Source organism: Geotrypetes seraphini, chromosome 3 (assembly GCF_902459505.1).
Source record: "Geotrypetes seraphini chromosome 3, aGeoSer1.1, whole genome shotgun sequence".
Classification (NCBI taxonomy): domain Eukaryota; kingdom Metazoa; phylum Chordata; class Amphibia; order Gymnophiona; family Dermophiidae; genus Geotrypetes; species Geotrypetes seraphini.
This window is the reverse complement of record NC_047086.1, coordinates 161,735,698-161,760,046: the sequence shown is the minus strand read 5'-3', so window position 1 is coordinate 161,760,046 and position 24,349 is coordinate 161,735,698. Positions and strand designations below refer to the sequence as shown.

Genomic DNA, 24,349 nt, shown 5'->3' with positions numbered 1-24,349 from the left:
GAAGTAAGGTTTGGACTTCCTGAAGAAGAAGGGCGGTCTGCGTCGAGCTTGAAGGATACTCTCTTGGAGGATGGTCCGGGGGGACCCGATGGAATTGAAGAGAGTATCCTTCTCTTATGATGGTCAGGACCCATAGGTCCGTGGTTATGGCCTCCCATCGATGGTAAAAAAGATGGAGGCGGCCCCCTATGGGAGAGGCCGAGGTTATGCTCCCGGGAGGGGCGTCAAAAGGGCTGGGGAGCCTTAGGTACAGCCGGTGGCTGAGGTTTTTGCTGAGACTTCTGGGGAGGTTGTCTCTTCGCAGGCTGTCTCGCAGCAGGCGTTTGTCTGGGCATGTAACGCCGCTGGTAAATCAGGGGTGGCCTGGATGGTCGAGACTGTTGAGGTTTGGATTTGGGCCGTAGGATGGATTGAAAAGATTTTTCATGATCCGACAGCTTCTTGGTAACAGTTTCGATAGACTCATCGAACAGGTCAGCTCCAGCACATGGTACGTTGGCGAGTCTGTCCTGTAGGTTGGGATCCATATCGATAGTACGGAGCCATGCCAGGCGACGCATGGCTACCGCGCTTGCGGCGGCGCGTGCCGAGAGTTCGAATGCATCGAAGGAGGATTGCATCAGCTGGAGGCGTAATTGGGAGAGGGAGGCTACTACTTCCTCGAACTCGAATCGAGCTTGGTTGTCTATGAACGGAGTGAACTTGCGGAGCACCGGCAAGAAGAACTCCAGATAGGAAGAGAAAAAGAAGTTGTAGTTCAGCACCCGTGACGCCATCATGGAGTTTTGGTAGAATTTTCTACCAAATTTGTCCATCGTTCTCCCCTCTCGGCCCGGCGGTACAGAGGCGTAGACCTGGGAGGGGTGAGAGCGTTTAAGGGAGGACTCGACCAGTAGGGATTGGTGGGAGAGTTGAGGGCCCTCGAACCCTTTATGGTGCACGATGCGGTATCGAGCATCGAGTTTGCTGGGGATCGCCGGTATGGAATACGGCGTTTCGAAGCACTGCATGAAGGTCTGGTCCAGTAATTTGTGCAAGGGGAGCCGAAGCGACTCCGTTGGAGGGTTAGGTAAATGCATGGTGTCCAGATACTCTTTGGAGTATCTGGAGCCCGTGTCAAGGGTCACATCCAGATCATCCGCCATTTGTCGGAGGAATGATGAGAAGGACAATTGTTCCGCCAGCGTCGGTCTGTGGGACGGGCTGGAGGATGATGAGGCCTCCAGGTCCGTGGACATCGGGGAGTGACAAGGAGAATCGGACACCGGTGTCTCCTCGTACTCCGGGCCCCTCGGAGGGGACACCTCTGATGAGGAGTATCCCCTACGTTGCAGTTTTTTCTGCGGTGACACTTCCGAATGGCGTGAGGAGTGCCAGGATGAGTGTCTCGATCGGTGCCCGTCTCGGTGGCGGGACGGGGATCGGGATCGTCTGTGCATCGCATGGTCTCCCGAGGCCCCCACGTGGATAGGGCTGGAAGCGGTGGATCGTAACTGGGTTTGCGATGCGGGTTCTTGCGATGCTACCCAAGTCTGGTAAGGAGTACGGAAGAACTCTTCCTGACTATGCCCAGGGCTTCGAGTATCGATCGGAGGTCTGGTCCCATGTTGGCGCGGAGGCGTAATGGGTTCTAATGGCGGCATATCGGTAAGCGAGGCTTGCCACGTGTGCATCGCCGCCCTCCCCCGTTCGTTCTCGTCGGTTGTCGAGGTCGAACGGTGTGGGGGAGGGGGAGGGGGCGGGCCGCCCCTTTGGATCGGTACCGGGAGGTCACCCTGTATGGCAGCGATGAGCCCGGGTCCGATGGTCTGCATGAGCTCAACGAATTGAGCTTCCAGCACGGACCGTAGCGAAGCCGATAAGGAGGGATCCGCACCGAAAGGGGGTCCTCCTGCACGGACATCGCGCTCCTTCGAGGCCGAGTGCTTCTGCTTAGTAGCTTTCGGCACTTTGATGACCATTGGTGGCACTGTGGAAGGAAGAGGTACCTGAACCGAGGAGACCGGGGCAGGCACCGACGTCGAGCTCGTGGATGGTGTCGGGGCGAGCGATGCCGGTTTCACCACGCTCGATGCAGGAGGGGTCGATGCCGGTTTTGCCCGAACCGGGGAGGTATCGGATGAAGTGGAGGCTGAGGGATCCTTAGCTGCGTCCATCTTGAACATCGATTCCCACAATAGGCAACGCCGCTTGAATGAGCGTGCCGTAAGGGTAGAGCAAGGCCTGCACGATTTCGGAATGTGGTCAGGGCCCAAACACTGCAAACAGCGCCAGTGAGGGTCCGTGAGTGAAATCGCGCGTTGGCACTTGCTGCACTTTTTAAAACCGGTGATTGGCCGGGACATAGGCCGGAAAATCTCCGCCGCGAGGTCGAAGCCAGTGGGCCTGAGCCACGTGGCCGGCCCGTTCGACCCGCCGGAGGAAATAATCTTCTTTTTTTTTTTTACGAAAAGAAAAGAACTGTTAACTGTAATTAAAAGAAAGCGAAAACGCGGACAAGGAAGGCAAATTTAACTGAATTCAGCTAGCGCATGATGAAGTTGAACTTCTCAGCTCCGCGGAAAAGAAAGAACTGAGGAGACACGCCCGGATCTCCGGGTAGGAAGGCACCGGCGCATGCGCGGTGCGGGCATCTAGAAACTTTAAGTTTCTACAAGCAACACGTGCTTGTGAGACGTCCGTACCGGGGCTCTGTCTGATGACATCACCCACTAGTGAGAATACCTGCCTGCTTGTCCTGGGATAAGGAGAATTACACGTGATTTTCCTTTTCGGTTGGCGGGGGAGAAATTTTGATATCTTTGAATTCAGATTACTAAGGATTTGACTCAACTTTATTCTGCTAATTATGGTCCTTTGGTGTTACAGGTACAACGGGATCTTCAGGAGTGGAGGGGATTGTGGCTGTCGTGGTGGGGACGTATTGCGGTGTTAAAAATGAATATCCTCCCCCGGTTGTTGTTTTTATTTCAAACATTGCCTATTCCTCTTTCTAGGGGACTGTTGGTGGGCTTGCAGAGAACTTTTTTGAGGTTTGTTTGGGGAGGTAAAGCTTCTAGGTTGACTAAAAGGGTTATGTGGGCCCCTAGAGAACAGGGTGGGCGAGCGGTGCCGAATTTGGTTTGGTATTATCAGGCAGCGCACCTCCGTTTTATTTTGGATTGGTTTTTGGAAGGGGTTAATTTGGGGGTGCAGATGGAGCAATTTTGGGTTGGGCAGCAGCCTTTACGGGAATGGATATGGGGGGGTCTATGTCTATTGGGGATAGGTTGCAGGGGGTGGAAAATCCTTTTCTTAAACATCTTATTCTTTTGTGGGGGTCGATGAGGCGGCAGTGGGGTTGGGGACCTCCACTTTGGTGGGTATACGAAGAGAACCTACCTTTGCTGTGGGTGGTTCTTCTGGGATTTTTGCTAGATGGGCGAGGAGGGGTATTCGGGTGTTTTGTGATGTCATGCAGGGTAATGAGATTATTCCTTTTACAATTTTGCAGAAGAGGTATTCTTTACCATCGGGGGATTTCTTTCCCTATTTCCAACTTAGAGATATTCAAGCTCAGGGGTGGTTGGCAGATTCTCAGGGGGGTCGGGAGCTAGTGGAAAATTTGTGGTTATTGTTGGATAGGGTGCCCCGTCCAATTTCAGTATTGTATTCTTTTCTTAGGGGATGGACTAAACCTATTTTTTGCTTTAAGGCAGATTTGGGGGCTTGTTTGACGGAGGATCAGTGGGACATTATTTGTGCTGAAATACGTAACGTGTCAGTGTGTGTGTTGGTTCAGGAAAATGCATAAAAATAGCGTCTCGTTGGTTTTATACTCTTGCTTGTTTACATGTTATGTTTCCTAATGTACCTGATGTTTGTTGGAGATGTTGGGAGGGGGGAGGTACCTTTTATCATATATGGTGGGATTGTGTTAAGGTTCAACCATATTGGGTTATGATTACTAGCTGTTTGACTGTTTGGTTGGGGGAGAGGGTTTTGCTTCACAGACTTGTTTGTTGGGACTTACCTATTTGAGAGATGTCTGGTGGTGTAGGAAACTACTCCGTATAGGTCTTTCTGTTGCCAAATGCTTAGTAGCTTTTTATTGGAAACAGACTCGGGTACCTTCGGAAGGGGAATGGAAGGATCGGGTAGGTTCTTTACTTCATATGGAATGTGTCACTGCTAAACAGCAAGGCTATTTTAATATGCATCATAGAGATTGGGATTTGATTTTTGGCACAATAAGGGGTTGATGATTGGTGGATTTAGGGGGGATTGGGGGTACTGGCTGATTTCTTTTGGATTGGGAGTTGGGGTGCTGGTTTGGGGTTGGAGGGTGGGGGGGAGGTTTGAGGGTTTTTGAGTATTGTATTGTGAGGGGGGCGTATTATGGGATGTGCGGTGAATTGACATGGGTTGGGGGTTATTTGGTGGGAATATGGAAGGTACCGGATACTGTATTTCTACTGTGACCAATGTTTGTGATGTATGGTTCTGATTGTGACTTTGGTTGGTTTCTGTTTGTTCTTTTTTCAATAAAAATTTATTGATATTAAGATCTATTGTCTGAGTCACCCCCTTCCTCCTCATACTGCTCAGAAGCAGAGAAGTCAGCAGCATGTCTACAGCCACAGCCACTTGTACTCCCCAAGCATGCTCGGGGAGTGCTGGGATCGGCAGATGGAGCACCCCATACTTCCTCAGCCTTCAGGCAGCACAAGGAGGAAGGCGGCAACTTTGAGAATGGATTTCTTTGACTGGTAGGGCTTCGGCATTCCCACAAGCAAAGGCATATCTAATGTGGCGAAGAGAGAGATGAAATGTGTGGTCCCTCTGTAGACTGCTGACTATCATAAAAAATTTAATTAAAATGCAGCCCTAGAAAGAACTCCACTCTTTCCTGCCTGGTACTGCTGCTGGTATAAAATGACTGTCGTACCAGCAGCCAATTTGAAATTACTCTCGCTTATGCTGGTGTCAATTTCAAAAAGGCTGTGAGAAGTTTCAGCAGCTATCTTAAACCAGCAGCACAAGGAAGGAAAGAGAAGGGGTCTTTTCTGTTGCCAAAGAAGCCATAAAAATACCAAGGCTTGTGAAGAAGGTAAGGTCATTGATGCTCGGGTGACCTGGGGATGGAGGCAGCTGTCCAGAGGGACCCATCTTCTGCTGGGGGAGGCAAGTATGATAGTTTCAGTTTTGACTTCAGTTCCAGCCCAAACTGAGCAGCAAATTTTGGTTGCGGATTCGGATTTGGGTAGCCTCATTTTTGTGACAGCATGTCTTATCCAGTTCTAGGTAACAACAATTCATCTTAACTCTTTCAGGGTGAGCCTTAGACATGATAAAACTCAAGCAAAACAGCCCCATGAGATCACAGAAATTGTGTTTACCTTCCCAAAATTTTCTGAACAGCTCGTTTTACTACTGTTATCAACTCAGTCAACCCTAGTGAGAGAAAAAGAAATCTGTTAGTTATCACAGCTCCTCTAATAAAGTTTATTAAAATTAGGGCTGCATTTTGATTAAAATGTTTAATCATGATAAATCACGTGATTAAAATTTAATTGTAATTAATCACACAATTAAAAGTATTTTATTTCTTTCCCATTGAAGCTCTCTTTGTGATTCTGGGCAAGTTACAAGTACAAATTAAGTAATATGTTAACTGCTTTGATTGTAATCACAGAAAGGTGGTATATTAAACCCCATCCTCCTTCATTTCCCCTACAGGACTATGAATCTTCCACCTGCCTCTAGATCCAACATTTCTCTTTTTATCTTCCTTTCCTCCTTTGTCTCTTCCCCCCAGGCCCATTATCTCTCTCTTTCTTTCCTCCCTCCTTCTCATTGTCCAGCACCTCTTCCTCTCTCCCCCCTCACTCCAATGAGCAGCGACACAAACTCGGTGGTGAGAACCAAATATTTTATGTGGCTTTTGGAGCTCACCATCTCAGCCATAGCTTCCACCAGTGGTCCCTACAGTTCTGCTCACGGGTCTGCAGCTCAGCACCCCCCTCTCCCCCTCAAAGTTCAGTATCTGCTTCTACTTCTCAATCCTCACACTCCCAATGCCGCCAGTCTACCTTAAATATGGTCTTCTGTTGGTTCCTGGCAATGTTGTACATATGTTGCCTTTGGCCTTCTCCAAAGCATTCCCCCTGTCCCGTCCTGCCTCCTCTAACATTACTTCCCATTTCTGCATAGGTGGGATGGGCTAAAGAGAATGTTTCAAAGCAGACCACAGGCAGTGTATGTTCAGTGTGGCCACTGACCACCTTTAAAGTAGACCAACACTGGGGGGAAGGCAGGGTGATATTGAATAACGAGTAGTAAGAAAGATGCCAGATTGCGCCGAGGACAGGAGTTGGGAGTGGAAGAGAACAGAAGAAATCTCTGGAGGAGACAGGAGATGCTGCAATGTGATTAAAAAGTTAATCATGATTTTAAAAATGAATCACAATTAATAAGTAATGCATTAGTGGTTGAGTTAACTGCAATTAACTTGAGCCCTAATTAAAATGCATCTCCTCTCTCCCATAGTACTCTTATAAGAAAAAGCAGAAGTCAGTAATGCTGTGAAAAATTCATTGTTCCCTTTCACCAGTGCTTTCTACAATTCAGATCACTTGAGGGTGCTGGCAGCTGGATTTGTATTACTTTCTTCAGGTGCTCTGTATTTTTGTGACATTAACGCTGCTCAGTTCAAAATGGTTTATAGGCCAAGGCTCCTGAAATATTGACCTAGAATACATTGCACCACATTTCACATCATAATACTGCTCCCTGATAAAATTAAAATAGTAAGATACTGATTTTCTCTCCTCTTTTGTTTAGATTTTGGCCAGCTAACTCAGTGGTTAGGCAAAATTTAGACACCACTACCACTGTATCTTATGCATATTCCCTGTGGATATCCTGAAAACTTGAGTAGTTGGATGTGTCCCAAAGATTGGTTTGAGAATCCCTGCTCTAACGAAACTAGAAAACAGCACAAAAGCTCCTCAAAAAGTAAAATTTTGAAACAGGGCTGCATAGATTGTGTGCCTGCCAGAACAGACAGGGAAAAATGCTTGAGTACCTGAATAAATTCATGTAAACTGTTCTGAGCTCCCATGGGAGAATGGTATATAAAATTGAATAAATAAATAAATAAAGAGCAGTATGAACAATCCTGGAGTGGGAAGTGCACTTATTGGGAAAATTAATAATTGCCTCTCAGTTGTGTCCCCTAGGAATGTGTGTGTGCAACCACACACGCTGCATAGCTAACCATAAGACTCAAAAGAAAGTGCCAGGACACCTGCTGGTGGCTGCTGATAGCTTTCTAATGTTTGTGTCACGCAAGCACATCTTTCCTACCAAACTGTGCATGTTGTGAAATCAGCATGCTAGAAGTACCAGTCCAAGAGCTTTGAATCTGCTGGTGCTGCTGGCAAAATGTTAACGGCCAGTTTGCAGATGGCGGAAAGCAGGAGACAGAATTAGGGGGACAAAAACTGGTATTTGGAGGAAGAAAGAAAAGAGTAAAGGCACAAATGTTGGTATGGAAAAACAAATCAGCCTTGTTCTGTGTTTGCAAATGTATTCCATGTTCATTGACTATGGATATTCTTAAAATTGGACCAGCTATCCCAAAGACTGGTATAAGCCCAAACAAGGAAACATGTGCATGTGACATCATCGCGTGGCATCAGATGTCCTCTTGCCCAATGGCGATTTGTTGGAAGCTTTTCAAAACCCATACAAAGTGCGGGAAACACTCTTACCTGTCCTTCCCCAAAGCACAGTTACTTACCGTAACGGGTGTTATCCAGGGACAGCAGGCATATATTCTCACATGTGGGTGACGTCATCTACGGAGCCCCGATGCGGACAGCTTTTCAAGCAAACTTGATTGAAGATTCAAGTTTGCTGTGCTGCACCACGCATGCGTGCCTCCTGCTCCACTAGAGGGCGCATCCCCTCCTCGTGGTCTCCAGTTCACATAACCAGCAAAAAAGCCAACCTCGGGGAGGCGGGCGGGTTGTGAGAATATATGCCTGCTGTCCCTGGATAACACCCGTTACGGTAAGTAACTGTGCTTTATCCCAGGACAAGCAGGCATGATATTCTCACATGTGGGTGACCTCCAAGCTAACTGAAAAGGGATGGAGGGAAGTTGGCAATTTAAGAAAACAGATTATGCAATACCGATTGGCCAAAACGGCCATCGCTCCTGGACAATGTATCCAGACAGTAGTGGAGACAGTAGTGGGAGGTGAAAATATGAACCGAAGACCACGTGGCAGCCTTGCAGATTTCCTCAATAGGTGTGGACCGGAGGAAAGCTACCGAAGCTGCCATCGCTCGGACCCTATGTCCCGTTATTCGACCATGCAGCGCGAGACCAGCCTGAGCGTAGCAAAAAGAAATACAATCAGCCAACCAGTTGGACAAGGTGCGCTTGGAAACTGGGCGACCCAACCGATTAGGGTCGAAGGACAAAAACAATTGTGGAACTGTCCGATGAGACTGAGTGCGTTGAAGGTAAAAGGCCAACGCTCTCTTACAGTCAAGAGTGTGGAGCGCCACCTCTCCAGGATGAGAGTGGGGCTTGGGAAAAAACACAGGCAAAACAATGGACTGATTGAGATGGAAATCAGACACCACTTTAGGCAAAAACTTAGGATGAATGCAGAGAACCACCTTGTCATGATGGAATACAGTGAAAGACGGGTCCGCCACCAGCGCCTGCAGCTCACTAACCCGCCGAGCGGAAATGAGGGCAAGCAGGAAAATCACCTTCCAAGAGAGAAACTTAAGATGACATTTATCCAGAGGCTCAAACGGAGGTTTCATGAGTTGAGCCAGAACCACATTAAGATCCCAAACCACTGGCGGAGGTTTGAGAGAAGGATGGACATTCAAAAGACCCTTCATGAGACGAGAGACCAAGGGATGGAGTGAAAGAGACTTCCCCTCCAGGGGCTGATGAAAGGCAGCAATCGCACTAAGATGTACTCGAATGGAATTGGTCTTCAGGCCAGAGTGAGATAAATGAAGCAAATACTCCAGAACTGAAGACACAGGGACCGACACCGGGTCCTGGCGGTGAGAGGAACACCAGGACGAGAATCTAGTCCACTTCTGGGAATAGCAGATTCTAGTCGAGGCCTTCCGAGAGGCCTCCAATACCTCCCTGACCGACTGAGATACAGGGAGAGAAGTCAGGGGGAAAGAAACCAAGCAGTCAGATGAAGAGACTGAAGATTGGGATGTAACAGTGAGCTCCGACTCTGAGACAGCAGAGAGGGAAACACAGGTAGAAGTAGAGGTTCTTCAACACTGAGTTGAAGTAGTAGGGAAAACCAAGGCTGGCGGGGCCACCGAGGAGCAATCAAGATCAGAGTGGCCCGCACCGATTTGAGATGGACCAGCGTCCGCAGAATCAGAGGGAAAGGCGGAAACGCGTACAGGAACCTCCCCTCCCAATCCAGGAGGAAGGCGTCGGCCTCGAGACGGTCCGGGGAGTATATCCGGGAACAAAAGAGAGGCACTTTGTGATTGAGGGGGGAGGCGAACATATCTATCTGAGGCATCCCCCACCTGTCGAACACTTGTCGCAAGACCTGAGAATGCAGGGACCACTCGTGCGGCTGGAGGAGGCGACTGAGCCTGTCCGCCAGACAATTTCGCTCCCCTTGTATGTAAACTGCTCGAAGGAAGATGTTGTGGGACACCGCCCACTCCCAGAGACGGAGAGCCTCCTGACAGAGGGACCAGGACCCTGTCCCACCTTGTTTGTTGACATAATACATCACCACCTGGTTGTCCGTATGGACGAGAACCACCTGGTCGAGAAGCAGATGTTGAAAGGCCACAGCGGCGAGATAGATGGCCCGAAGCTCCAGCACGTTGATGTGGTAGCGGCGATCTTCTGCTGACCACATCCCCTGAGTGCGTAGACCATCCAGATGAGCCCCCCAAGCGTACTCCGACGAGTCCGCGGTGAGGACCTTGTGGTGTGGAGGGGTGAGAAAGAGTAAACCGTTGGAAAGATTCGAAGAGTCGGCCCACCAAAGGAGCGATCTTTGCAAGGAAGGAGTCACAGTCACCGGACGGTTGATCGAGTCTCGATCCTGACACCATTGAGAGGCCAAGGTCCATTGCGGAATCAGCAATTGGAGACGGACAAAGGGAGTGACATGGATGGTAGAGGCCATATGGCCCAGAAGTGTCATCATTCGTCGTGCTGGGAACGAGTCCAGCATCGAGATTTGTCGACTCAGATTTACCAATGCCTCCAGACGCGGAGGAGGAAGGAAGGCACGGAAACGAACCGTGTCCAGCACGGCCCCGATGAACTGTAAGGACTGAGAGGGGCACAGCTGGGATTTCGGGAAGTTTACCTCGAACCCCAGACCTTGAAGGTCTGTTGGGTCGCTGAGATAACCCCCTCCCTGGACAGAGCCTTGACCAGCCAGTCGTCCAGGTAGGGGAATACCTGAAGACCCTGGGAGCGCAAGGCAGCTGCGACCACCAAGAGACACTTTGTGAAGACCCGAGGGGATGAGGCCAGGCCAAAGGGGAGGACCCGATATTGTAGATGCAGGTCTCCCACCTGAAAGCGCAGGAACCTGCGATAAGCGGGATGCACCGGAACGTGTGTGTAGGCCTCCTTCAGATCGAGGGAGCAGAGCCAATCGCCCTCGTCGAGTAGATGGCAAAGAATCGGGAGGGAAAGCATTCAAAACTTTTCCCGTACCAGAAACTTGTTGAGGCGTCTCAGGTCCAGAATCGGGCGCAGGTCTCCCGTCTTCTTCAGTACCAGGAAGTAACGGGAGTAAAACCCTTGCTCCTGTTGACAGGGGGGGACCACTTCCACCGCCCGCAGGCGAAGAAGGTCTCAAGCCTCCGAGAGAAGGAGGGGCAATTGCGCCCGATTGGGAGGACACGCGCTCGGAGGGCTGTCGGGAGGGGTCTCCCGAAAATTGAGAGAGTACCCGGATGAGATCATGCCAAGGACCCAAGCGTCCGACGTGATAGACTCCCAACGAGGGTAAAAGGCTCGCAGGCGGCCCCCGATGGGAAAAAGGCCTGACGGTGGCGCAGAGAGGGCCAGCCCCCATCCGCGCATCCCGTCAAAAGGACGGAGGTGGCTTGGCAGGGGCAGTCGGCTGGGATTTCGACAATGCCTTAGAATGAGCCTGCTGACACCTAGGTGGAGGTCTAGAAAAAGCCGGGGTGGACTTTTGCGGGTAACGGCGAGGCGTGTCCCGTAGGGGACGAGAAGCAACCGGCTTAGGCTTGGGACGCACGAGGGAGGCGAATGACCGCTCATGCTCCGACAAGCGTTTTATAGCCGCTTCAATAGTGTCGTCAAAGAGTTCCTTGCCAAGGAAGATTGCCAACCGGTCCTGGAGGTTGGGGTCCATGTCGACCAGGCGCAGCCACGCCAGCCAGCGCATGGCCACAGCAAAGGCAGCGACCCTCAAGGAAAGCTTAAAGCCGTCGTAAGCTGCATGAAACAGGTGGAGACGGAGGCTAGAAAAATCCTCTAGTAGGAGGCCAAACGCCCCTCGGCGAGAGGCCAGCAAATCCGTCGCGAAGGAGCTTAGCAGTCCAAGCAGATGTTTAAGATAGGATGAAAAAGTGAACGTGTAGTTCAGCACTCTAGAGGCCATCATCGAGTTCTGGTACAGACGGCGGCCGAATTTGTCCAGGGTCCTGCCCTCGCGCCCCGGAAGGACTGCAGCGGAGACCCGGGAGGGGTGAGCTTTCTTCAATGAAGGTTCCACCAACAGCGATTGGTGAGAGAGCTGTGGTTGCTCAAACCCCAGACAGGGTACCGTACGGTACTTTGACTCCATTTTAGAGGGGACAGCCGTCACCATGTAGGGAGTCTCGAGGTTCCTAATGAAGGTCTGCTGGAGCACAGGGTTCAACAGGAGCCTGAGGGACTCCCGGGGCGGAGAAGTCATATCCAGCTTCGCCAGGTACTCCTTGGAAAACCTCGAGTCCGATTGGAGGTCCAAGTCAAGGGCGCGTCCCATGTCCTGGATGAATCTCGTAAAAGAAGGGCGGGACGTTCCCGTAGCCCCATGTGGGGACGGGGAACGAGACCTCCATCTTGCTGAAAAGGAAGGAGAAGCTTCCCTCGAGTAGCGAGGCTCACACTCAGACCCTCTATCCGAGACCGGGGAAACGCTGCGAAAGCGCTCCGAGGTAGAGGATCTGCGCCGCCTCGAGGAGCCCCTCGGGGACAACACCGGGGTAAGGGGCACCGACCGACGGCGGGTCGGAGACCTCTCCCCGAACTCCCTCGGCGAAAGCCTGGATCCTCGGACCGGATCCCCGGACCGAGGGGGAGTTAACAAGAGGCAAGGGTTGGTGAGCGACAACTCCACCACCTTGAGCTGTCCTCCGGAGCGAGGTGTCGGGGAGCGACCCCACAGCGGAGGCGAACTCCGGGGTTTCTTTGAACCCCGCCAGCTCGAGGTCTCGGCATGCTTCGCCCCGCGGAGCCCGGTGAGGGAAGAACGCCTAGAAGACCTCGGCGAGGAATCCGAGGAGGACGATAGGCATCGGGATCGGTGCATCTTGCCCCGAGGTACTTCGACGCGAGGCTCAGGCTGGTCCGGCGCACGCGAGGTCGAGGTCGGGGCCGGAGTAAGGTGAGTGAGGGCCGCGGACAGCTCCGACAAAATTATCGCCCGGAGCATGTCCTGAAAAACCGGCACGGACAGCATCGAGGGCATGTCCGAGGCCGGAGTGCACTCCACTGGGGGCGATCTCGTATCAGAGTATTCCTGTGTGGTGGAGGCACGGCCCGAAGATTTAGAGGACTTCGCTGGGACCGAAGGCAAGGAGGTTCCACCATGCCCGGCTGGCGTCCCCGAGGCTGGCTTCTTCGCTGATGCGGAACCTGAGGAAGGAAGTGGGGACTTACCCGGAGCCGAGGACTTCAGGGAACCCGAGGTCTTCGGGGTCGAGGCGGAGCCGAGGGAGTCGAGGCCGAGGTCAAGGCCGGGGCCAACTTCGAGGCCGAGGGCTGGTCGACCGCAAAAAGGTCTGCCATCCTGGCCCTACGCCGACGGAGCGCCCGGTTTTGGAAAGTGGCGCACCGGGGACAGGACTCGGTGGGATGATCAGCACCCAAATACCTGATGCACCAACGATGCGGGTCGGTGAGTGAAAGCAGACGCTCGCACCGGGTGCACTTTTTAAACCCAGACAGGGGCCGGGACATAAGACGAGAAATAGGCCGCGGCCAGGGAGGCCACGCGGCTGCGACAACCCGGGAGCCCCCGGGCAGTCAAAAACGAGCCGCGACTTTGCGATTCGGCAGCAGGAACAATTAATAAAACAATAAACAGGCGCCCAGCAACTTCCAACTAATTTAAAATAAGAAATTGCGGTGCAAGAAGGCACATGGGGCAGAGCCTAAGAAATACAGGACTTCTTGGCTCCGCGGAAAAAAATGAACTGGAGACCACGAGGAGGGGATGTGCCCTCTAGTGGAGCAGGAGGTACGCATGCGTGGTGCAGCACAGCAAACTTGAATCTTCAATCAAGTTTGCTTGAAAAGCTGTCCGCATCGGGGCTCCATAGATGACGTCACCCACATGTGAGAATATCATGCTTGCTTGTCCTGGGATAAAGAGTGAATTACGATGGAAGGTGGGAAGGAAGGAGAGCTGATGTATACTGACTAGGACAGAGACAAAATGGTTTTGATTTTCCTAAGTAGCAAAACGATGGGACAAGGCAGTGGGCGAGCAAGAGGAATGCTGGGATGTGTAGGAAGAGGCATATCTAACATAAAAATGAGATTATAATGTCTATGCACAAATCACTGGTAAGACCTCATCTCAGAATATTGTTTAGTTCTAGGGGCTATTTTTGTGAAAGGACAGGCTAGAAGTGGTCCAGGAAAATGTGACCAAAATGAAACAGGATCTGTACCAAAAGCCAGACAAGAGGAGACTTCAGGACACTGGAAATACCCTAAAAGAAAGGAGAGATAGGGAACATATGTAGGGTTACATGTCCTCCTTTTGAGGACAAGTCTAGGGGTCTGGATGGCTTTTCAAAACATGCCGCTTTGTCCGGGTTTTGAAAAGCTTCCAACAAATCGCCGTCGGGCAGGAGGGCATCCAATGCGCATGACATCATCTAGTCACATCCATGGATGCCCTCCTGCCCAACGAGAGCAGGGAACAAGGGACAGGGCTAGGGCGGGACTGGGGCATAACGGAGTGGGGATGGGTAGAACTGGGCAGGCCTGGGGACGGGTCTAGGGGGTCCGGATTTTCTGTTTGGAAAATCTGGTAACCCTAAACATATGGGATGGAAGAAGTTCTATGGAAATAAATTCTAAGACTAGAGGTCATGATATGAAGTTTCATGAGAGTAAACTCAGGAATATTTTTTTAATGTCTCTATGTTTTGATGTACAGTGCTGCGCATGTCTAGTAGTGCTATAGAAATGATAAAAAGTAGTAGTAGTAGCAGCAGTGGTGAATGCCCTTCCAGTTGGGGAGCCTGAAAGAATTTTTCCAATTGGGACTTACCTGAATGTTTTTGAAAGAAAAAAAGTTTTTGATTGGGATGAATTATGGATGAACTTTGGACATTACTCTTGAGCTAAGTATCACTATTTTTGATTCCGTTGTTGAGTAAATTATTGGATGAGATTCACTGGAGATATAGTCTTATATTTATTAAATTCACTTGAAGCACTTTTGTCTTATTGCACTTTACACACGTGTATGCCTATGATGGTGTGTACGTGGCTTGGAAAACAGCCTGCCGGTTGATTAAAGCCTGGACTTCTGCTTTGGCAGTCGTCGTTATAGCTAAACTGAGGATACACACACTTATTAATTTAATAAGTATTTATTCACTGTTTGGCATTTGGTCTATATCTCCAGAGGACCTCAACCTTTCTCAAGTTTAAACTAGGCATCACTGCCTTAAGATTCTAAGAGGGAATGCCCACACCTACCTAACAGAGTTAGCCACCCTATTCCAGGGTGCCTCTAACAGATATTCACCAGAAATCTTTTCCACTTAAAATTCCCAGCATGCACCAATATAAAGTTTATCATGGAAATTACCTTATCCATCCAATATCAATTAGCAAAAGGCTGAAACCTACTACTGCTAATACTATAATCACTATCACAGATTAAGAAAACTTTTAAAAACATTTCTCTACCAAGACAGGGAGCCAACCCTGAAGTAACTGAAGGGCAACTGTAAAAGCCCATTCCTAAACAGTCTAATGCAACTCCTGGGACAAAACGAAAAGTCGACGATGATCTACTTGTAACTATGTATTTGTAACTACAATCTAATTGATCTACCTACACTAACAACCATACTGAATGTCTGTGTCAAACTATCCATTGTAACTTCCTGGGTAAATGATCCAACCTCTTGAAATGTAATCCAACCTTCAACTGAATAGGTAAAGGCAGAATAGAAAACCTGATTAACATAACACTCTTATTGAGACCTAATGTTATCGATCAACCTCTGATATCAAAGCAAGGAAGCATCTGGAAAACTTCACTCATTCTTTCTACAGAATTTATTTGCCTGACTAAGCAGCCACAATACTGCTTTACTACAGCCCCAGCTTTCAAAAATGCTCATCCCATTGACTTCTGGACACTGTAGCACTCACCCATTAAAATGAATGTGGATAAGCTTTATTTTAAATGGTATTTTTTGACTGCCATCACTCTTGCAATATTGTATTGTGATAATAAAAAAAGCCACTCATACAGCTAAAAGCTTTATACTTTCCTTTTATGCAATGGATTTCAAAGACAATATTTGTCACTGCACAATTTGTTCTATCTTGAAATTTCTTGAAATTGCACTTCCATAACTCCTCTGAACTCCTGGTAGCTACAACAAATTATCTCAACAAAGAGAATTTGATTTCAAGTTTAAATTTATTATTTGATATACCACAATCAGTATAAAATAACATCTAAGAGCAGGAAGCAAAACGCTTTGACAACAGGGTAAAAAATATTGTTTTGGGAGCAATTTTCTTTTACAGGGCTATGTATGCACAAACAAAAAGCATGCAAATCATATGCATGTTATTTCTTCGGAGTAGCCCTGTAAGAGGGGAGGAACTGTGCCTGGTTCAGAAGAGCAATTGCTAAGCACAGCTCCTCCTTCTGCCTGCAGCCGCCATTTTCCTCCTCACCAGCTGATGGTAGCTTTGGAGCCACAAACAGCAAGTAGGCAGAGGGGAGAGCAGTTCGGCGGATCTGCAGCCTCCCCTGCCAGCTCCAGTGCAGGGGAAGCCGCAAATCAGAATCCCTCTAAAAACTGATACAAGCCCCCCTCCATCACCTCTGAGCCTTCCAAGAGTGACCCCCCCTCCCCCGATTCTTCCTTCCCACCGACCCACCAAAGATAGACCTCCCCGCTTTCCGTTAATCCCCCACCCACCCAAAAAAACCTGGTGGGCTGTGTCAGATCTCTGGATGGCTCGGCATCAGGGGGGCATTCTTGGAGGACTTCAGGTCAATGCGCTGTAGCTTCGAGGGGGTCAGGGGCTTCAGGAGGGTGTCCACTGGACCCCTGGGGATTTCTTGCGGGTCTGAGTTCAAGCCTTACTTTCCTGTCAAAAGTGCCTGAGACAATCAGCACTCATTGACAGGAAAGTAAGGCTACCTGCCGCTCAGCTGATCACATCTCCAGAGCGACGATCAAGATGAGCTGGCAGGGAGAGCAGGGGCTGCATGCTCAGCTGTAGATTTCTTTTTTTGTTTTGTTTTGAGGAAGGTGTAGCTGTTGCGCACTCACACAACACATGCACAACAGCTACCGGCATGAAAATGGGGGGGGGGAGGGAGGAAGGGGGCGTTATCTTTCATACATCACAAGGAAAGCTCAATAGATTACTAATGATTTCCTTGTAATGCATTTGAATAGGGTTCTCGGTGACTGCTATGAGGATTGGTGGTAGCCACAGAGAACCCTTCTGATCATCGGGAGGCATTTTCGTGCCAGTAAGACTCCTTTAACGAGTCTTTCTGGCATGGAAACCTATTGAACATCGGGACCCTAAGTGGTTTACAAAAAATAATTAAATATGGGGAATAGGATTCTTACATTGTGGAGAAGCTGGGAATATGGGTACTTTGTGACCCTCTCACTATACCTGGTTGCGTTCTAAACTCTCAGATACATTTTAGAGGAAATAGGCCATAGTACTTAACAGCTGGCCTTCTCACTAAGCTCCTTTAAGGCCTAAAAGGGCTAAAGGCATTAAAGGAGATCACATATGACACCTATTAGCAAATCTTCTCAGGAACAAAACCTACCATTTTGGAACCTACATCTAGACAGGCTTTGCCTAATTCAAGAATCCCTCTACTTCAGAAGGCAGGTGGTAGCTTGGCTCTTCACACAACTCTTTAATGTGTGAGGAAACTTAATACACACTCTGACAAAGAGGAGGTTGTGACGGAGACTACCATTCTGGGATTCAAGCGCAAGTTGGATGCACACCTTGCAAATCACATTGAGGGATACGGGTAATCAAGGTCTCCATCAGGGAGCACCTAGCTTGGCCTCCGCGTGTGCGGGTCGCCGGACTAGATGGATCTAAGGTCTGATCCGGTGAAGGCGTTTCTTATGTTAACTACTCCCACTGCAGCAGGTCTAATCTTATTGAACATTCTATATGTTCCATCTCTGAATGACCCCTTCACCATCTGTTCAGATGTTTTCATATGTAGTGTGTTGACATCACGAGTATTGCACCTGCTATATGAATTTTTCACTATGTATAATGTATACTGTTATATGAATGTTTTTACTGTGTTGGTTTAATATGTTCTGTGCTGAAATGGATCATATAATTACTATAACTTAATTTGCCTATTTTTAAGTTTGCTTTGCTGTTCCAATTGCTATATTTGAGCATTTTATGGTCACACTGTCTCTAGAAATTGCTTCTCCAGTTAAACATACAAATTAATTTGCTTAAATTTCTTCAAAAAGGCTGTAAATAAATGTTAATAAATAACAATAAAACGATGACTGCAAACTTTGAAGGCAACAGCAACATCCCTAAGCCACTGATGCCAGCAGTCCAAGCATGTGTAGTTGTCAGTGGCTCAAGATGTTGCCGACTACAGAGCTTGGCAGAAGGGAGTTCTGGCCACCTTTGGAGGAGGTCCTCAGCTGGGGATGCTGGAGGATCCCCACCAGCTATACACAAAGGTAAAACAAATGTTATACATGTTAGGGCCCAGGTCAGAATATAAAGAAGGGACCCCTCCACGATCCCATTTCTTCCTTGCCTTCCTTCCAATTTCCCCACCTGTTATTACTATCACACCAATGGACCTTCACCAAATACAGAACAAGGGATCACAAATTAGAAATACAAATATTTAGACAAAAAAAAATGAACTGGGAACCTCCAGAAGTTAACTTAGCAAGTACTGCAACACGAGAAATATAAAGTTTCAAGTTTATTCATAGCTTGATATACCGACCATCACATGTTTCTGGGCGGTTTACAATATCACAAATGAAAAAATTTAATATGAATAGATAAAATAAAATATGGGGTAAACCTAAAACTATGACAGTTGAGTATGATTGGAAACGAGAGGATTTTTGGGGTAGGAAAGTAATTAATTACAATAATAAATAAAAATAAAGGGGGATAGAGGGGAGGGAGGTAACATAAGGAAAGTAGGGATATCGCTTCGTAAAAACGTTGTTTGTTTGTTTTTTTTGTTATCTCATTCACTGATTTCCTACTTATTGGTAGGCATCTTTAAAGAGAAAGGTTTTAAGATTTGTTTTAAATCTGATTAGGGAGTCTTCATTGCGAAGATGGAATGGCATTGCGTTCCAGAGAGAAGGTGCAACTACTGAAAAAATGCATTTCCTTTTCTACTGAACACAATACAGATATTTGCTATGTACATTTCCCAAAGCTAACATATTCCCTCTAAATTAAAACATTCAAAATAAAATGCTTTTTTTTTCTACCTTTGTTAGCTGGACTTTTTTCCCACCACATTGGCTCCAGGTCTCTTTTCTGCTTTCCTGTCTGTCATCTGCTAATTCTCTTTCAAGTGGCTGCTATCATTTGTCTTTTCTCCTCTCTATTCCCTCACTATACCTGCCTCTGACATACTGATTGCTCCTTATAGCTCTCTCCTCTCTTTTTTCTTTTCTGCCTGTTGTAAACTCAAATTTCACCCTCTCTCAACCTTCTCCTCCTTACATTTCAGCCACCTATAAAATTCCCATTTTCTTCTCTCAACCACTAGCTCTCCTATTTCAGTCTCACTGATTCCTTTAATCTACTCTCCATTACCATATTTCTATCCTCTAATCACTGTCCTCTCATTCATTTCCTTTTCACCTCCTGCTCCCCTTCCTGGCCTCTCCCATATAGTACAAAAATTCACTGGTTTGCTGTTTGATGCAATTAATTCAGTTCTTCAAATATGTGAATATAAATTATACTAGTCTTATAGCCCATTACATTAACGGGTGCTAGAATATATGTGTGTGTGCCTGTCTTTATTTCTTTCTCTCTCTCTCTCCTTAGCCGCTTTCTTTCTTTCTGTCTTTCTTTTTCCTTGGCTGCCCATCACCACCCCTTGTCTGCTCCCCCTGTCCATTCTCCCTTCCTTTTACCTCCCCCTGTGTCCACCACTACCCCTTCACTGCTCTCCTTATGCAGCAGCAGCCCTTCTCCCTTTGTTTTACCTCCCTCCTGTCCAGCAGCACCTCTTTCCTTCTCCCCCTATCCAACATTAGGCCTCTGTTCCTTTTTCGTCACCCCACCTGTCCATTAGCACCTCTTTCCTTCTCCCCCTATCCAGCAGTAGGCATAGAGGAGTGTGTGGCGCAGTGGTTGGATCTACAGCCTCAGCACCCTGGGGTTGTGGGTTCAAACCCCGCGCTGCTCCTTGTGACCCGGGGCAAGTCACTCAATCCTCCATAGCCCCAGGTACGTTAGCTAGATTGTGAGCCCACCGGGACAGAGAGGGAAAATGCTTGAGTACCTGATTGTAAAGCCGCTTAGATAACCTTGATAGGCGGTATATAAAATCCTAATAAAAAAAAAAAAAATAAAAAATTCCTTACTTTTTCTCCCCCCTCCTCCTTCTTATCCCTATGATACACTTACCTTGCTCTGCCCCTGATCAGAGGTTCCCGACAGCCGCCCAGTTGCACCCATTGGAAAAGTTCCCTCTGCCACATCCCGCACCCCCCCCCCCCCCCCGACGCGACTCCCGCTGTCTTTCTTTCTGTCTCTGTCCCTGGCCCCCTTTGTCTGTCTGTCTTTCTGTGTATCTCCCTGCCCCTGTGTCTTTCTTCTTTTCTTTCTGTCTCCCTTCCTCCCTCTGTCTGTCTGTCTGTCCAAAGCAGCATTCCCTCCCCCTCCATTTCCCTCTCCCAACACCAGTTCCCCGTGCAGCAGCATTAGCATTTTCTCTACCCCACTTTCCCTTCCCGCGGGCCCAACTACAAACCTGGTGATTCCAGCAGCGTGTACAGCAGTCTCCACATGTTGCTTCGGGTCCTTCTACTGCCCTTATTTGCTCTGCCACGTCTCTGATGACATCATCAGAGACGCGGCAGAGCAAATCAGGGCAGTAGAAGGACCCGAAGCAGCGTGTGAAGACTGTTGCACACGCTGCTGGAATCGCCACCGGGCGGCGGGGTCAGTTAAAGAGCCCGGGCGGAAAGTTGCTGGGCTCCTCGGTGAGGGAACTGAGCGGCCGCGATCCCTCTCCTCCGATACCCCGCCCGCTGGAGATCGGCGGCTGGCTGCCCGACTGGTGGAGGCGATCAGCGTCGCAGTTCTGTCCCGGTGGCCTCCGAGCGGCGGCGCCGGGCGCGTGAGAGGAGCCTGCTGCCTGAAGAGGAGGAGTGGCGGTGTCTGAAGAGGCTGAGCTACGTCATAGACCTCAGCTGGCTGCAGCGGTGGTAAGCCCGATGCGTGATAAGCGCGCATGCGCACTCTCATGTCCGCGACGGATCAGGGAACATGACTTTAGAGTTCGTATGTGCAACTAACATTTTATTATTATAGATACTTTTCATATTATTTATATAATTGTTCAGTGCCCAATCTCTTGCACTGGAGCCACAGCAAGATCACATCAGGATCATCATGACACTTATGTGTCTCTTAGCTGGTTCATTTGTACTTTTATCCATCGATCTTACAATAATCACCAGAGCTGGTATTTGACTCTATGTTGTTATCACTTTTTTATATAAATGATACTTATATTTTTATTTCCAGCATTGGTGGTTATACAATGTGTGATTCTCTCCTGTTAGTGAGTCTGTGTGATTCTCATGGGGGAGTTGCCAAGAGATTCACAGACTCACTAACACGAGGTGGAGGATTCCTGCGGAGCCACATTTTATAACCACCAAGATTGCAATCAAGATCACCGCTCCGGCTGCAGAAGAGATCCAGATGAAGACCACAGTCTCCGTGCAGACCGAAGAGGACACCCCCAGATGCATGATGGAGGTCTCTGTGCAGACCGAAGCTGACCCTCAGCTGAAGACTTCGGTCTCCGTGCAGACTGATGAGGACACCCAGCAACAACCCATCGGAAACATCCTACAAGAACTGACGAGTCTGAGGGAAGAAGTACGACGGCTAAGAAGTATACGGGAGGGTGAGGCGTTCATCGACGAAGTCCTCCAAGAACTGTCCCAAAACTCCAAGCAAGTGTACGAAGACGGGTCCATCTTCGAGGCACCTGAATCGCCCAAACTTGCAGCATTGGAAGCAATGACTGGGGTGCAAGAAGAGACTCGAGACAATGACACCTGGCAACTAGTCATCTCTGCAAGCAAGCACAGAAGGTGGTCCTCCTCTTTATCTTCATGCAGGCAACAACAATCCCACACCGACACCACAAATCACCCTGAACAACAGATTTCAACTCCTACAAGAAGGACCCCACAGCGGAACTCAGGAGGATATTCAGGAGTGTATTCTTGAAACCCAGCAGATGTCCCCAACTCAAGAAGCAACAAACCAGCACCCCCTCAAGAAGCGCAGAGTGGTTGTTATTGTGGACTCTCTGCTGCGGGGAACCGAGAGACCGGTATGAAGACCAGATCTACAATCAAGAGAAGTTTGCTGTCTACCAGGAGCCAGGATCCGGGATGTGGCTATGTGCGTAGGAAAAATAATTAAGCCCCAAGACCACCACCCAATGCTCCTCATCCACGTTAGAACGAATGGCACAGCCAGGAACTCACCGGAGAAGATACCGGAAGACTTTAGAGCCTTAGGTGCGAAGCTGAAGCAGATGGAAGCGCAGGTGGTTTTCTCCTCCATCCTACCAGTGAGAAACAAGGGAAGAGCTAGAGAAGAAAGAATTCAGAAGACAAACGAATGGCTACGGGGATGGTGCAAAGAGATGAATTTTGGCTTCCTGGACCACGGAGAGACACTTCAGGGACTGCAGGGACCAGATGGGCTACACCTAACCAGAAGAGGGAAGGACGTCCTGGGGGGACGCCTGGCTCACCTGCTCCAGAAGGCTTTAAACTAGGTGAGCCAGGGGAGGGGACCCACTCTCACACTAGTAGGGTAAGTAACTCCATCTTGGAGCCCGAGGTAAGTAATCGTGCAAATACCAAAGGGGACAGAGGCAATTTCAAGGGTTACAAGGGCAAGATCAAGGAGGACAAAACATTTCGCATCAGTACAGAGGGAGACAGTGCGAGAGAGAGAGATTCCACCTTGGAATCTGAGGTAAGTATTCGCGTCATCAAAGAAGGAGACAGAGGGAGAGGCAGAGACTCCACCCTGGAGCCTGGAGTAAAAATTCACGTGAATAATGAAGAGGGCAGAGGAAATACTAATAGTGATAAAGGCAAGATTGAAAGGGACAAATTATCTCGGGCAGAAAACGCTCCATGCAGGCAGAAAGTATGGACAGCCATGTATGCTAATGCTCGTAGCTTGGGCAATAAAATTCTGGAACTGGAAACAGAAATGAGAAATGCCGACCTTGATGTGGTGACAATATCAGAAACGTGGTTCTTGGAGTCCCACGGATGGGATATGGTCATACCAGGATATAACTTACTCTGTCACGACAGAGAGGGCAAATCAGGGGGAGGAGTAGCTCTATACATTAGAGAAGACATCAAAGTTACTAAAGTCACAGACATCCAAGTATAAGGGAGAATCCCTCTGGGTGAACCTTGCCAGGGGCAATAACAAATGCCTGTATCTTGGGGTTATGTACAGACCACCAAGACAAAAGGACGATGAGGACCAAGAACTAATTGAAGACATTGAGACCATCAAACTGCGTGGAGATACAGTGCTGTTGGGAGACTTCAATATGCCCAATGTGGACTGGAACAAATTATCAGCTACAAGTGACAGTAAGAGGCTATTAGCCTCCATACGAGGAGCACATCTCAAACAGATGGTACTAGAACCCACCAGGGATCAGGCAATCCTGGACCTGCTCCTCACCAACGGGGACAGTGTCACAGAAGTGTCAGTAGGAGAAGCTTTGGCCTCCAGTGACCACAACATGGTGTGGTTTCATCTGAAGAAAGGAATCACCAGGTCAAATATAACAACCAAGGTCCTAAATTTTAAAGGGACTAACTTTCAGTGCATGGGGAACTATGTCTACAAAGCACTGCAAAACCAGAGCACAACAGACAGTGTGGAGGTGCTATGGTCAGCTCTGAAATCAACCCTGCAAGAAGCAACCAACATATACATAAAAACTGTGAGCAAACGGCACAGAAAAAACAGACCGAAGTGGTTCTCAACAGAGATCTCAGAACTGGTAAAGCAAAAGAAAAAAGCATTTGTAACCTACAAACATTCGCAACGGCCGGAAGCTAAAGAAAACTATCTGGCGAAATCTAGAAATGTTAAACGGCAGTCAGGGAGGCCAAACTCCAGATGGAAGAAAATTTAGCAAGATATGTTAAAAAGGGGGATAAATCCTTTTTTAAGTACGTTAGCGACAAGAAGAAGAACTCAAGCGGCATTGTGCGCCTAAAGAAACCTGACGGCAACTTCATTGACTCGGACGCGGACAAAGCAGAACTACTCAATAACTACTTCTGCTCAGTCTTCACCTGCGAAGCGCCAGGATCTGGACCTCAGACAAAAGGGTGCTCAGAGGACCCATTCCGGGACTTTGCAATTTCCGCGGGCAATGTCTACCACGAACTATCAAAGCAAAAGGTGAACAAAGCCATGGGCCCGGATAATCTACACCCCAGAGTACTACGGGAATTGAGAGATGTTCTGGCAGAACCGTTGGCTGAGCTTTTTAATCTTTCCCTAACAAAGGGAAAAGTT

The 24,349-nt window shown here is 48.6% G+C and overlaps 1 protein-coding gene across 4 annotated transcripts in view; it reads right to left on the bottom strand.

The window, feature by feature from the left end:
• PEX3 (peroxisomal biogenesis factor 3) overlaps window positions 1–24,349 on the bottom strand; it is a 132,818-nt gene that overhangs the window by 42,579 nt on the left and 65,890 nt on the right. For all 4 annotated transcript variants that reach the window (XR_004538814.1, XM_033938215.1, XM_033938214.1 and 1 more), the window contains exon 7: window positions 5,379–5,433. Coding sequence is in view for 3 of the 4 variants with exons in the window: in XM_033938215.1 (XP_033794106.1) it covers window positions 5,379–5,433 (55 nt within the window). In the remaining variant the exon portion in view is untranslated. The remainder of the gene's footprint in view (window positions 1–5,378; window positions 5,434–24,349) is intronic.